Here is a 14,736-nt window from a genome sequence, read left to right on the forward strand (position 1 = left end):
CTAGGGATTCTTGGAAATTTTAGGGTTCTTTGCTGTTTATAGCGACTGGGATCTTTTGACCAAGATAACAGTATTGCTAGTACATAAGGAGAAAGTTACTGATTTGAGGATATAGCTGGTCAACTTGATACTCATTATTTCTGCTTTTCAGTTGACGTTTTGGCTTAATGGGCAATCATAACAACTGAATTCTGGGCATTCCCTGGTGGTCCAGTGGTTAGGACTCGGTGCTTTCACTGCTGTGGCCCGGGTTCAATCAATCCCTGGTCGGGAACTAAGATCCCACAAGCCACATGACGCAGCACACCCCTCAAAAAAAAAAAAAAGATTTGAAAATAACAGCTGAATCCTGCTTTTAAACAGTTATGCCTCATAACTTTTTCTTGCCTAATATGTTGGTTAAACCTTCCCAAGTGTAAGTTTGGGACTTCTACCAGTCTACAGGTCTCTTTAATCAAATAACTTAAAACATAAGTTTCTTAGGTAAAACTGGCTATCAACAAGGATAGATGTCTGCAATATACTTTTGCCAAGAGAAAAAAGGTAGGTTATAAAACACCACTGTACACTATGATCATACTCATGTTTAAAAAATCATATAAGTGAAAAAGCAAGGTCCAGTACAGTGCACAATACGCTTTTTGTGTAAGAAAGAAGGGAAATAATACATGTATTTTTGCACAAAGAAACCCTGGAAGGAAACACCAGAAACTAAAAAAAGTGATTACCTGAGGTAGGGGGGAATGGGGACAGGGGTGGGAGCACTTCTTTTCACTGTATACCTTTTTATAGTATTTTGATTTATGGACCATGTATTGCCTATTCAAAAAAATAAGATTGAAAAAAAATATAGTATATATTTTTAAAGTCCAGGAAACAGACACCAAACTACTAAGTATTTCTCTTTATGGACTAGCATTCAACAAATTAATTCACTGAAAAAATATTTATTGAGCACCTATGTTCCAGGTACTGTTCTAGCACTTGGGATACAACAGTAAACAAAAGAAAGATCACTGCCCTCACAGAGCCTACAGTCTTTTATGATATTTTTCTATTGTTTAAATATCTAATAGTGAGCACACATTACTCCAGCCCCTCCTAGCTGTCTAATCTTGGGCAAGTTCCTTGACCTCTCCAGGCACCAGTCTCTACATCTGATAAAATGTAAATAATGCCATCTACCATGTAGGAGTATTATGAGAATGATGACACAATATTTGTAAATTATTTTGACACAAAATAAATACTTAGAAAGTGTTAGCTATTATGATTTAACCATACCCTTAGAGCAGACATACGTGTATATAGAGATTGTAAAATGTTCTGTGAGGAGTAAAGAACACATAGCACACAGAAAAGCTGAAGACACTGAGCTCATCCTAGGTCTCTGTTCTTTATTACCACCAGCAAGCAGGTCACAGCTTGTCTGATGGTACTGTCACTGTCTTATTTACCTTTTCTTTCCTCCACTAGACTATGAGCTCCCTCAAGGGGAAAAAACATACCTTATTTATCTTATCATCCCTGGAACCTAACACAGTACCAGGCAATACATGCTCATTAAATATTTGTTAAAATCAACACACAAGTCAATGTGGTCATGGAAAGTTTCACGAGAGAGATTAGACAGGCTGGAAATGATTACCACCAAGATCCCAACTCAAAAGTGAAGGAATTATCCCATTTGCTTAACTTTTAACTACCTGGCCTTATCTTTGTCCAAATCTAAAAGGCCCTGTGAGAAACACCTGTTGTTTTCTGAGGAAAGAAGTCACTGAAGCCAGCCTTTACACAGCCACCACTAGGGGGATCCATAAGGCTGAATATAGGGCTAGAGCAACTAAAAGGGGCTATCAACCCACACAAGCCCATCAATAACAAGTACTCCTAACAGCAGTATTTTAGGACAGGAAGCAGTGTAATGAGTCTTCAGAATCAGATCTCCTCACAACCACGCCCCTAGGAAGATTCTGATATAGTTATCACTACAGCTGCCCAACCCCTAACACCCACTGAGCTAAAAGCTTTCATTCTCCAAAAACATAGATGAAGAATGGTGAAAATCTGAAGGGTGTTTACTTTCAAAAAGAGGTGATATGATATCAACGTCTGTGTGGTGAAGAGACTGGGTTTTACCCAATCAATCTTAAAGCTACCCTTCTCAGACCACCACAACAGCTTCCCTTATCAGCCCACTGTTCTCAGAAACCAACTAGCCCTTAACAAGTATGAAAAGGCACTAGAGTCTTCCTTTATTATTACTGACATGGAAGAGAAGTGGAGAATAAAAACAAGTAGACTTCCATGCTCTTCCTAAATTTTAATGTCAGATATTTCTGACCCATCTCTTAAGATTCTGCAACAAAAGAGGTGCTGAGCCACTAATTTGCCTTCAAAACAATGGCACACCTTACTAAGATGACAGTGGCTCTTTTATCAGAATTTCTCTGCAAATTAATTAGTTCTTACAGAAATTTCAGTTCATTAACATGTTCCAAGAAACAGAGCTAAAGTTTTAACAGACCTCTGTTCTCAAATATTACACACAAAAAACACCTCCCATATGTTACATTTCCCCACCTCAAAACACTCTTTCCTTTTAAAAATAGGATTAGAACATCTGTGATTGGCAGATACTTTAAAGTAGCCTTGTTTTATTTACTCAAAATGTAACAAGACTGAAAAAAATTAATATAGTACACAGTTTTAAGTCCTTCATAAAATTACCATTCATAAAAATAAGTTGGGCTGAAATGAAGAAAAATGACAATTTTGGTGTTTTTAAACTATATTACACATGATTCTAAATCATCAGAGGTTATTTATACCCATTTAAATTAAAATAAATACTTTGAGGATTTTCAAAAAAATAAAAAAATAAACTGGCTCTGTGAGATTTTCTTCCAAAATAGCCAGTTTTTACCAATTCAAAAACTATTCTTCTTTTGTATGTTTTATGTTCCCCTATCATATTTTTTAGACTACTTTCGGTCATAAACAGCAGTTCAAAGCCAAAGAGCCAACAGCCTATTTAAATCCAGTTTTAAATGCTGATGAATGCCCCCCCAAAATCTACATTTCCAAAGCAGTAAGTTTTTTTCTTGTCAATGTTACCAGCACCCACACAAACTAGTTCTGGGTCAATAAAGAATAAAGGGGATGGGGTAAAAGAAAAGAGAAAGTTACAAGAAACGAATTACCTACCATTACTCTGCAGTGTTAATCCTGAGAGATCTTAAATTTTTAAAGGAGAAAAGAAAATAAAACATTAATCATTAGCATGAAAATAATTTCCATTATATTTAAAATAACATAACGTAAATTTAAGCCAGGGATTCAAAAATTCCATGAACAATTTCAATTCAAGAATAGTAGTATAAATGCTATCTAACAATGCATAAATGCTTTCCATCTTATTTTTCAAAAACAATGTTCTAAGTGGGCAAAATATCAACTATGCATACTTAGTTTTAGCAGTCAAAATACAAGTTTGTTCTGAATTCAAATTTAAGTATTTGTATTTCATTAAAAATGTCTGATTCTTTAACCTTAGTTGAAGTCCTGGGCTATCTCCAAATCTGTAATTTAACTTAGAAAAATTAAAACACTATTGAGATCTTTTCCCTTTGTGCTTCTAAGCATAACAGCAAAGTCTACTTACCAATTCCAGGTGATACAACTCGTTCATAGTGATATGGATTCACACAGACACTATCACATTTTAAGTCAAATGCATACTGACAATATTTAACATGTTTTAATTCGTTTTTGTGAAGATCAGGCCACCTCCAGAGACGGGCATAGATCACATGAGGAAATCCTTTCCGACCAGCCACCTAAGAAAAATAAATGAACATTTATTGAGCATCAGTTATACAGCACACGTTATACAAGGCACTTTATATGTTCTCATTTAATCCTTACAGTCCTGCAGAGTCAGTATTATAATCCCCACTTCTTAAATGAGAAAAACTAAAGCTCAAAATAACTTACTTGGCCATGGTCACAAAGCAATAAACGTAGGTATGATTTCAAGGCTTATGCTCAGGTTTTAAAAATGCAAAAAAAAGTACGAGTTTGAAGAAGAAACCATGCCTAAAATCTAGAAATAAAAATTTTAAATAAAACAATATAAGCTTTCTATATGTTTCTTTAAAACTATTAAATACAGGAGATGTATTATGTAGTTCTATATGAAAAATCTGATCAGTGAAAATAAAAGGTAAAGAAAATTTGTAAATATAAGTTTTTAACCCCGCAAGTGTTAAAAGTATGCTTGAATTCTTGGATTGTTTTTCATATGAAAAGTACCAAACATACAATATCAGATTTCTAAATTATAAAAGAACTGAGTGTAACTCAGTTTTTTAAATGTGCATATAATACCAAAAAAAAAGATACAAGGATGAATACCAAGTTACTAAAGATGTGGCTTTTCTTCTGATTTTTATTTTTATTTTCCAAATTTTCTACACAGAACATTTTTTTTTAGTCAAAACATTTAAAAACTTTTAAGCTATATCTCTGTTGTATGAAAGATACATTCTTCCATATATTCCCATAATATGTACTGGTACAGGATGTACTATGATATCTAAAGAGACGGAGCAAGCATTACATTTCCCATAGTAACTTAAGAGGAAAAAAGAATTTGTAAAAATCTGCCACTACCGAAGATACAGAAAAGCCTCTAGAACAAGACTAACCTGAAGCCTTCCATCCAATGTTCTCTGTATGGTAACACATTTGCTAGGGTGAGCTCCATTTGTAGTTATAGCTGTTATTAAAGAATCCAATTCATCTTTTTTCTCCTTCAGTTTCTTTACCAAACTTTCAATTGCTCTTTTTGCAAATGTTTCACTCTCTCCACCTTGTCTATGGCACATCAAACTATGTACAATGCTCAGACAGGCATCATTACTTGTTGGTGTATTCGTAATAGACATATTGTCCATTTGTTAGTTATTTCTTTTAAATCAAATACGTTTCCAATTTCCGGAGCAATTTTGATCTTTTGGAGGCAGTGAAAAACAACGGCTAACGTTGCAATGAAAATTATTAGACATGTGGTATTCAGGATAACCTAAAAAAAAAAAAAAAGAGAGAGACAGATATTAGAACACATTTCACAAACTAGATTCAATTTCTCGGGAAAAGATGGAATTGCTCCAGTTAAGTCAAAGACTGAATGGACGTAATTAAAATGTGGTGCTTAGCATTTTAAATGACTTAATTAAAATGTTGCTGTTTTTGACATTCCCAAAATGTTAAAGTTAGGCCTTCTCATTATTATAGAAGTATGTTCAATCAAGTCCTGTCGACTGTACTACACCCTAAAGTAAAATCTTAACACAACTTCTTAAAAAGATTACTTATGAAGACCAGCACTTTAAAATATTCTTGATCAACAACTAGCTAAACCTAAGTCTATCACTGCACATGAAAAATTCACCATCATCTGGTACCAAATACTGTTTATCAGTTAACAACACACAACTTTGTTATAACAGACCACTGACAACAATAAAAAGATGAATAATTTTTAAATGGGCAAAGGATTCTAATACTCATTTCTCCAAAGAAGAATGGCCAATAAGCACATGAAAGGTACTCAGTATCATTAGTCATTACTGAATTGCAAATAGAAACTACAAAGAGATACCACTTCACATCCACTAGGTTGGATAAATCAAAAGAATAGACAAAAAGTATTGGCGAGGGACTTCCCTAGTGGTCCAGTGGTTAAGAATCCGTCTTGCAATGCAGGGGACACCGGTTCAATCCCTGGTCGGGGAACCAAGATCCCACATGCTGCAGGGCAACTAAGCATGCATGCCACAACTAGAGAGCTCAAGTGCCACAACTACAGAGACCACACGCTCTGGAGCCCGCGTCACAGCTAGAGAGAAGCCTGCATGCCACAACGAAAAGCCCACTCACTGCAACGAAAGATCCCACGTGCCGCAACTAAGACCCAACACAGCCAATAAATAAATATTTTTTTTTAAAAGAAGTATTGGCCAGAAAGTGGAGAGAATGGAACCCTCATATGTTTCTGGTTGGACTGCAAAATGGTACAGCCACCTTGGAAAGTAGTCTGACAATTCCTCAAAATGTTAAACACCGAGTTACCATATAACCCAGCAATCCCACCCTTAGTAATTCCATCCAAAATTACCAGAAACCTATGTTCACAGCAGTCTCTTATAATAGCCAAAAAGTAAATATAACCCAAATGCCCCTCAACTGACGGATGTATAAATGAGTATGTCTATACAATGCAATACTATCCAGTCATAAAAATGAAGTACTGATATTTGCTTCAACATGGATGAACCTGGAAAACATGTTAGGTGAAAGAAGCCAGTCACAAAAGGCCACGTGTTGTATAATCCCATTTATATAAAATATTCAGAACAGGCAAATGACCAAAACAAAAAGTAAATTAGTGGTTGCCAAAGGCTGGTGGGGGGGAGGAGGAGTGACTGCTAATGGGCATGGAGTTTCTTTTGGGAGTGATGAAAATGTTCTAAAAATGGATGGTTGTACAACTCTGTCACTATAGTGAAAACCATCAAATCATACACTCTAAAAGAGTGAATTTTATAGTATGTGAATTATATAGCAATAAAGTTATTATTTTTAAAAAAGAGAGACCACTAAATTCCTCAAAAGATTTTACCCATAAAAGCAACAGGGTAAATTATTTTCAAAAAAATTAAAATATAGAAAATGAATATTAATTAAAAATCCATTCAACATTCATAACACAAACTAACTTATCTAACCTCAAAATCTCACATGGAATAAGAAAAGGCCATCAGCCTAAGAATAAACGAGATAAAGCAGGAGTGGAGGCTGTACTTATGCCAGGTTGTTTTTCATTTGTTTGTTGATGGTGTTGCATTCCATGCTTATTTTGCTTTTATTTTCTTCGGCTATTTACTTGAATTTTAAAAGCCTACCCTCCACGACCAAATTAATAAAACTAACTCATCAGTCCCTACCAAAACCTGTTCCTCTTCTGACGGCCTTTACTTGTACAGCTTAAACTCCACTCAATTACCCAGCGTTGGAAAGCTTGGTAAATCATCTTTGCCCTACCTCTTTCTTTGACTACGTACCTACATTCTCTCACAAAGTTACATGATTCTTTATCTTAGTCATTTCTATCAATTTCTATTCTACCAGACACTGCTGTAGTTTTGGGCTTCCTTTAAATTTATATCACTTGCTATTTAACATGTGTTCCCCTCTATTGTTATCTGTTTTACATAAATGCCTGCCCTAGGCAGAGAAAAAGCAGTTTTTCTTATACCTTTGAATACTTAACCACTTGCCCACATGCTGAGGGTACACTTTCCAGATAACCAAAGATTGCCTGCCTGGTAGGTTTTAGAGTTAGAGATCTGGATTAGAATCCCAGCTCTCACACTAAGTAGTGGGACAAATTAAGTTACTTAAATTCTCTCTGAACACGGATTAAAAGGAGAGCATACAAAGTGAAAAATCTATATTAATGTTTAGTAAAAAGCAGCTACTCTCTGAATACTAAAATGTTTATTTTAATTGTTTTAAAAAGAGATTTTCCTAAAACACATTATGTATTTTTCTGCATTTTCTCCTATTAAAATTTGTCAAAGAAAATTTGACCAAAAAAATCAATGCAGGGGGCCCGGGTTCAATTCCTGGTCAGGGGAACTAGATCCCACATGCCACAACTAAAAAAGATCCCGAATGCCACAACTAAGACCCGGCACAGCCAAATAAATAAAGTGAATAGCTGCTACTCACTTCCGGCAGAAGTGGCATTTGAGCTGCCACATCTTCAATGCCTATTTATATGTCAGAAATAAGTATTGGCAACACACCTGTAGGGAAAGGGAAGGAAGGAAGGAGAAAGAGCAACCACTGTGTATGCCAAACCAAACACACCTTCAACTCACATCTGGCCCAAGAGAATCACCAGTTTGAAATCTCAGAATGCCAACCTCAAAATTATAATTTCTAGACTTCAAAAGCTTTCAGGGACAGGGACTGTACTCGTCTTAGTCATCATTGTATGCCCAATTCCTAGGACATATAACCGTTTCTTATTGTTAAATGAATGCATTTCTGCACGTGCTTTCAGATTCATGCTCAGGCTATTTCTTTTGCCTAAAATATCCAGTCCTATTTTATCTACTTGGTGAAGTCCTAGCCATTCTTCAAAGTGCAGCTTAAATGTCTCAATTTCTCCAAGAGTTTCCCCTAACACAGTCTCCTCTCCCCACAATCCTGAAGGAGAATTACTTCCCTGGTGTGTTTACTGTGTACCCTAGTATATTACCTGATGCCTCCATCAAATTAAAAACACACCCCAATTACAACACATTATATTATAGTTGTTTGATTATGTATTTGTTTCACACCCTGTTGCTGTAAGTTTAGAAGAAAACAGCAACACCTTCCCATCTTAAAAATTCCTAGTACAGTGCACAGTTCCTTTCATATACCAGGCAAATGCTTGCAAGTTGACTACAGCTTTTTTATTTGGTGTCATTTCCTTGCAACAAATTTTGAAGAATGCAAATGCTTATGTCGTTGAAATCATTTTCTGATATTATATTCCAAAAGATTTGTTCCAATTTATAATGTAATTAAAGTGTTTGTAACTATTTCATCACAATCTCCCTGTTGGATGTTATCATCTCTAAAATTTAAGCTATTTTTGGCCCTAACAGTTTCTCAGAAACTGTTTTAATTGCACATTTCTTTGAACACTAGTGGAAATATTCCTATGACCACAAGTGTCTGAAACATAATTTAAAAGTTCCTTGTAATAATAATAAAAAAAAAGTTCCTTGTATAAAAAATAATACCCGCAGGGGTATATAGGTGTTGTTCTACATTAAATAGCTCTAGATTATAATTTTGTAAAGAGTGGTATGGAATGATAGTAGACAAGGGCACTGGACTGGTATAAACAAAATTATATATTCTAATCAAAGCTCTAGCAGCATGATTACGCAAGTTAACATCTCTTTCAATTCTCTTATCTATAAAATGGAAACAATATCTGCCTTGCCAAGTTTATAGGCTGGCTATGGTGATCAAATGCAACAGGATATAAAAGCAATCTGGGGACCATAAATTGGCCAATTCAGCAAACACTGTATCCGCTAGGAGCAAAGCACTACAGATAAAAAAACAAGTAGCACATAATCAGAAAGTGGTTCTCAACTCTACCCAGCAGCCCTCCCCAACCTTTTTGGCACCAGGGACCGGTTTCGTGGAAAACAATTTTTCCATGCACGGGGGAGGGGAGGGAATGGTTCAGGCTGTAATGCGAGCGATGGAGAGGCGATGGAGAGCGGCAGATGAAGCTACCCACCCTCACCTGCCACTTACCTCCTGCTGTGCGGCCCAGGGGGTTGGGGACCCCTGCTTTTGAGAATACCTTTTTTTTTTTTTTTTTGCGGTACGAGGGCCTCTCACTGTTGTGGCCTCTCCCGTTGCGGAGCACAGGCTCCGGACATGCAGGCTCAGCGGCCATGGCTCACGGGCCCAGCCGCTCCGTGGCACGCGGGATCTTCCCGGACCGAGGCACGAACCCGCGTCCCCTGAATCGGCAGGTGGACTCTCAACCACTGCGCCACCAGGGAAGCCCCACCCCATTTTTATAACAAATAATTTATATCACCCCATTAGCTCTCCGGAAACAAAGTTCTAACCTATTTACGCTTTTTAAAAATTTTAACAATGCCCTAATTATAATATAAAGGGGGAAAAGATTAATATATAATGAAGTGTGTATTTCAATAAAAATGCTCAGGCATATCAACAAAATCAGAAAGTATAATAAAGAGGTTGGATGCCTGAACTGATATAGTAAATCACCATAAACATGACAACTACAAATTCAGACCTTCCAAGACAGGTGTGTTGTTTTGGCACAATGGCATTGCAGTTGGTGAGGTGGATTTTCCAAAATAGTTAACTGTCAATAAAGTTCCAAACAAAAAAACTTCAATTAAACTGAATTAATGGGATTGACATGTACACACTACTATACATATATAAAATAGATAACTAATAAGAACCTACTGTATAGCACAGGAAACTCTATTCAGTACTCTGTAATGACCTATATGGGAAAAGAATCTAAAAAAGAGTGGATATATGTATATGTATAACTGATTCACTTTGCTGTACAGAAGAAACTAATACAACATTGTAAATCACCTATACTCCAATAAAAATTAATTTAAAAAACAAACAGGGCTTCCCTGGTGGCGCAGTGGTTGAGAGTCTGCCTGCCGATGCAGGGGACACGGGTTCGTGCCCCGGTCCGGGAAGATCCCACATGCCACGGACCGGCTGGGCCCGTGAGCCACGGCCGCTGAGCCTGCGCGTCCAGAGCCTGTGCTCTGCAACGGGAGGGGCCACAACAGTGAGAGGCCCGCGTACCGCAAAAAAATAAAATAAAATAAAGAAATAATAATAATTAAAAAAAATAAAAAACAAACAAAAAAAGAAATGAATTAAGAGAAACTTATTTCCCAAAAACTGAATATATATTAACATGGAGTTAGGTTCTAGGCTAATTATACGTTTTCCTCCTACATGAATATTCTGGGCATTTAAAAGTGTTGTGGTATGCAAAAAATTCTTCAGTCTCTCACGTGCAGGATGGCATCCCTAGCCGCCCCCCCCCACCAAAGCCCCTCCCATTAACTTCCACAACATCTCTTAAAGAAGCAGTACTTACTCCACTGAGAACCACTGATCCAGACGATCCAACATATCATTACACTAAGTAACAGATGCCTAAAAGCGGTAGGAATTAAAGTGATCTGGAAATAGGAATGCATGGAAAATCCACAGGTAAGCTAAGTCTTAGCATGATGTAACAGTCAGGCTAAGCTAGTCTATGTCACAGTGACAACCAACTCCCAAATATCAGTAGCCTAAAACAAAGGTTTGTTTTCTGCATAAGCTATATGTCAATCACAGATACATGCCCATAACAGCACTGTCCATCACTGCTCATTGTCATCTCTCATGGATTAGGCTAACAAAGTCTCCATTTCTACATATGTCCTTAAATGGCAGGGGAAAAGATAGCTAACTCATGCACTGGCTTTTAAACGTTGACTATCACTTCTGTTCACAATGGATGGACCAAGTCACACGGCCATGCCAGTGGTTCTCAACCAGGGCAACTCTGTCCCTCCAGGGACATTTGGCAATGTCTAGAGACAATGCTGACTGCCACAACTGGAAGGGGGAGGTGGAAGGCAGAGCAGTACACCGGTATCTAGTGGGTGGAGGCCAGGGCTGCTGCTAAACATCCTACAACACACAGGACAGCCCCTCCAACAAAGGATGATCTGGCCCCAAATGTCACTAGTGCCCAAGCTGAGAACCCAGGACCATGCCTAATTTCAAGGTGGGGGAGGGACACAGAGAAGTAAATATTAACCACGTGCCAGAAGAGCGCCATCAGAATATGGACGGGAGAGTGCTTACAACTACCACATGTGAATAAGAATTTCCCAGGCTGAAGGAAAATCATAGGAAAAAGCAGAGGGACAAGAGTGCAGATGTTTTGTCTAGAGCAGGTTTCTGGTAGAGAGGGGGAGGAATAACAGCATTAGATCTGTATTAGAAAGAAAACTACAGTGAGAGCATGGAGAAGAGCTTTGCAAAGAGGAACAGAAAACCAGTCAAGAGACAGTGATCAGAAGAGTGACAGGGCCTAGATTAGGGGCATGGGCAATGGAAACAAAAGGGGAACCAGTAAGACGTTTCTAGGTAGAACAGACTAGATTTTTTAGTCAACTAAGTATAAGGAGTAAAAAGAAGAGAGTCAAAAGATGGCCTATTTCCTAGATAGGTTAACAGAATGATAAAGAAAGAAGAAAAGATTTAAAAGAGATTAAGTAACAAATTCAGCTTTAAATATGCTGAGTTTGAAGAGCTCTTTAGAGAAGTTAAGGTTACTTGAAAGTCTCCAACACACAGGTATTAGATAAAATCGCTGTAATAGAACAAGCCATCCCACAGCGATGGGGTAACGGGAGGCAGGAAGTCAGCAAAAGGAACAGAGGTTTGTTCTTATATCTACCTATTTTGTGTTTTGTCTCTAGTCTTGCTGTTAAACATAAGCTGTCACCTGAAGTTGACCATAGGTCTAAAAGCAACTCCATGGACTACAAAGCCAAAATAATTAAAATACTCTCTAAAATTAAAAAGGCTGAGTACTGACCTGAGAGGCTCTCACAGAAATTCATAAACTTTAATGAATGTTGACATTTTTTTATTTCTTGGATGTATGTTTACTTTTGGATTATTGACTACACTATGTGAAACAAACAGGTATATTTTCTAGAAGTTATAGCTACTTTGGTCAAGGATCAAATATGGGAATATTTGGGCCTCCCTGGTGGCGCAGTGGTTGAGAGTCTGCCTGCCGATGCAGGGGCCGCGGGTTCGTGCCCCAGTCAGGGAGGATCCCACATGCCGCGAAGCAGCTAGGCCCGTGAGCCATGGCCGCTGAGCCTGCGCGTCCAGAGCCTGTGCTCCGCAACCGGAGAGGCCACAGCAGTGAGAGGCCCGCGTACCGCAAAAAAAAAAAAAAAAAGAAAAAGGGAATATTTGAGAGTGCTTAACAAGGAAAAAAAAAAAAAATAGCCTGGCCTGGTGAAGAGTATCACTAGAAAGAAATTCTAAGCATAGGCTTACAAGCTGGGGCAGGGGGCAGGGTTCGGTGCACAGGATTAGTTCAACTGCGTGCAGTACAAGTTACAGCCTAGATTGAGCTTTGTCAAAATAAGTGCAATTGGAGGAGAACCTCCAAGAGCATAAAGAATTACATGTGCAGGTATTAATGATTATAAAGATCTTAGATGGGAATAACACAATCAAAGAAACAAAAAGAACTTTTTTTTGTGGTAACTTTTTTTTTTTTTTTTTTCTGTACCTGGGCCTCTCCCATTGCGGAGCACAGGCTCCGGACGCGCAGGCTCAGCGGCCATGGCTCACGGGCCCAGCCGCTCCGCGGCATGTGGGATCTTCCCGGACCGGGGCGAGAACCCGTGTCCCCTGCATCGGCAGGCGGACTCTCAACCACTGCGCCACCAGGGAAGCCCCTTGTGGTAACTTTTAAGATGAACTACAGGGACAAATTTAGAGATGTGCTTCTTGTTTACCCATTGGGATTAGATTTAAATGTCATACTGGTACAGCAATTTCACCTTAAATAATCTTATTTAAAAATTAACATTTTTCTGAATGAATAAATTAAAGGTTGTTAAAAGAAGAATCAACAAAGTCCTCTAGTTGACATCTGTTTTTTGTCTGCCAGCATATAATTCCCCTTCTATAACAGTACTCTGATTTCCCAAGGAGAATCTCCCAATCTGGACAGGTGGGACAATCCCAATCCTGACTAACCAGAGCTACCTCTTAGGTACATTAGCTGTTTCAAAGATGGGAGAGGACCCAAGTCAGGCTAATAACACAGCTCCAGGACTTTTGTTGGAACTACAGAGGTGGGGGGGGGGAGCTCTTTGCTGGGCTTGAACTTGAAGCTGAGAGTAGTTAGTCTGGAACCTATCTGAGACGTAAACTAACAGAAAGCAAAGCAAAGCCAAGAGATAGAATCCTGATGATACTGGCTTCTTGTGACCCTGGATCCAGCACTCTGAGGCCAGCTCTGATTCCAGACGAAGCCAATGAATTCCCTTTTTACTTAACTTGATAGAATCCTGATGATACTGGCTTCTTGTGACGCTGGATCCAGCACTCTGAGGCCAGCTCTGATTCCAGACGAAGCCAATGAATTCCCTTTTTACTTAACTTGACTGCTACATATTTCCCAGTATATAACTGAACAAAAATTGAGCTAATCAAGGGCCTACGGTATAGCACAAGGAACTACACTCAACATTATGTAATAACCTATAAGGGGAAAATAATCTGAAAAAGAATATATATATTATCTATATATCTCATCCATATATACATATCTGAATCACTGTGCTGCACACCTAAAACTAACACGACATTGTAAATCAACCATATACTTCAATTTTTAAAACACTGAGTTAATATTCTCAGAAACAGCAGCAATATAATACAAACCACATATATAAACAATGGAACCAACCTGTAATCTTCTCAATAATACAGATAATGAGTTACTTTAAAATAGCAGTTGCTAGAGGGGTGGGATAGGGAGGGTGGGAGGGAGGGAGACACAAGAGGGAAAAGATATGGGAACATATGTATAACTGATTCACTTCGTTATAAAGCAGAAAGTAACACACCATTGTAAAGCAATTATACTCCAATAAAGATGTAAATAAATAAATAAATAATAAAGATGATACAAACAGATGGAGAGATATACCATATTCTTGGAATGGAAGAATCAACATTGTGAAAATGACTGTACTACTCAAAGCAATCTATAGATTCAATGCAATCCCTATCAAACTACCACTGGCATTTTTCACAGAACTAGAAGAAACAAATTCACAATTTGTATGGAAACACAAGAGACCCCAAATAGCCAAAGCAATGTTGAAAAAGAAAAATGGAGCTGGAAGAGTCAGGCTCCCTGACTTCAGACTATACTACAAAGCTACAGTAATCAAGACAGTATGGTACTGGCACAAAAAACAGAAATATAGATCAATGGAACAGGATAGAAAGCCCCAAGATAAACCCACACACATATGGTCACCT

The 14,736-nt window shown here is 38.0% G+C and overlaps 1 protein-coding gene across 2 annotated transcripts in view; it reads right to left on the bottom strand.

Annotated features, from left to right (window-relative positions):
• The window catches only part of SMAD4 (SMAD family member 4), a 59,283-nt gene that overhangs the window by 35,967 nt on the left and 8,580 nt on the right, over positions 1-14,736 (bottom strand). For both annotated transcript variants that reach the window (XR_003793988.1, XM_029225660.1), the window contains exons 2-4: positions 4,710-5,086; positions 3,665-3,839; positions 3,208-3,237 (exon numbers count right to left, since the gene is read on the bottom strand). Coding sequence is in view for 1 of the 2 variants with exons in the window: in XM_029225660.1 (XP_029081493.1) it covers positions 3,208-3,237; positions 3,665-3,839; positions 4,710-4,958 (454 nt within the window). In the remaining variant the exon portion in view is untranslated. The remainder of the gene's footprint in view (positions 1-3,207; positions 3,238-3,664; positions 3,840-4,709; positions 5,087-14,736) is intronic.

The sequence above is a fragment of the Monodon monoceros genome, unplaced genomic scaffold, assembly GCF_005190385.1.
Source record: "Monodon monoceros isolate NGI ecotype Baffin Bay Population unplaced genomic scaffold, NGI_Narwhal_1 Super_Scaffold_1, whole genome shotgun sequence".
Taxonomy (NCBI): domain Eukaryota; kingdom Metazoa; phylum Chordata; class Mammalia; order Artiodactyla; family Monodontidae; genus Monodon; species Monodon monoceros.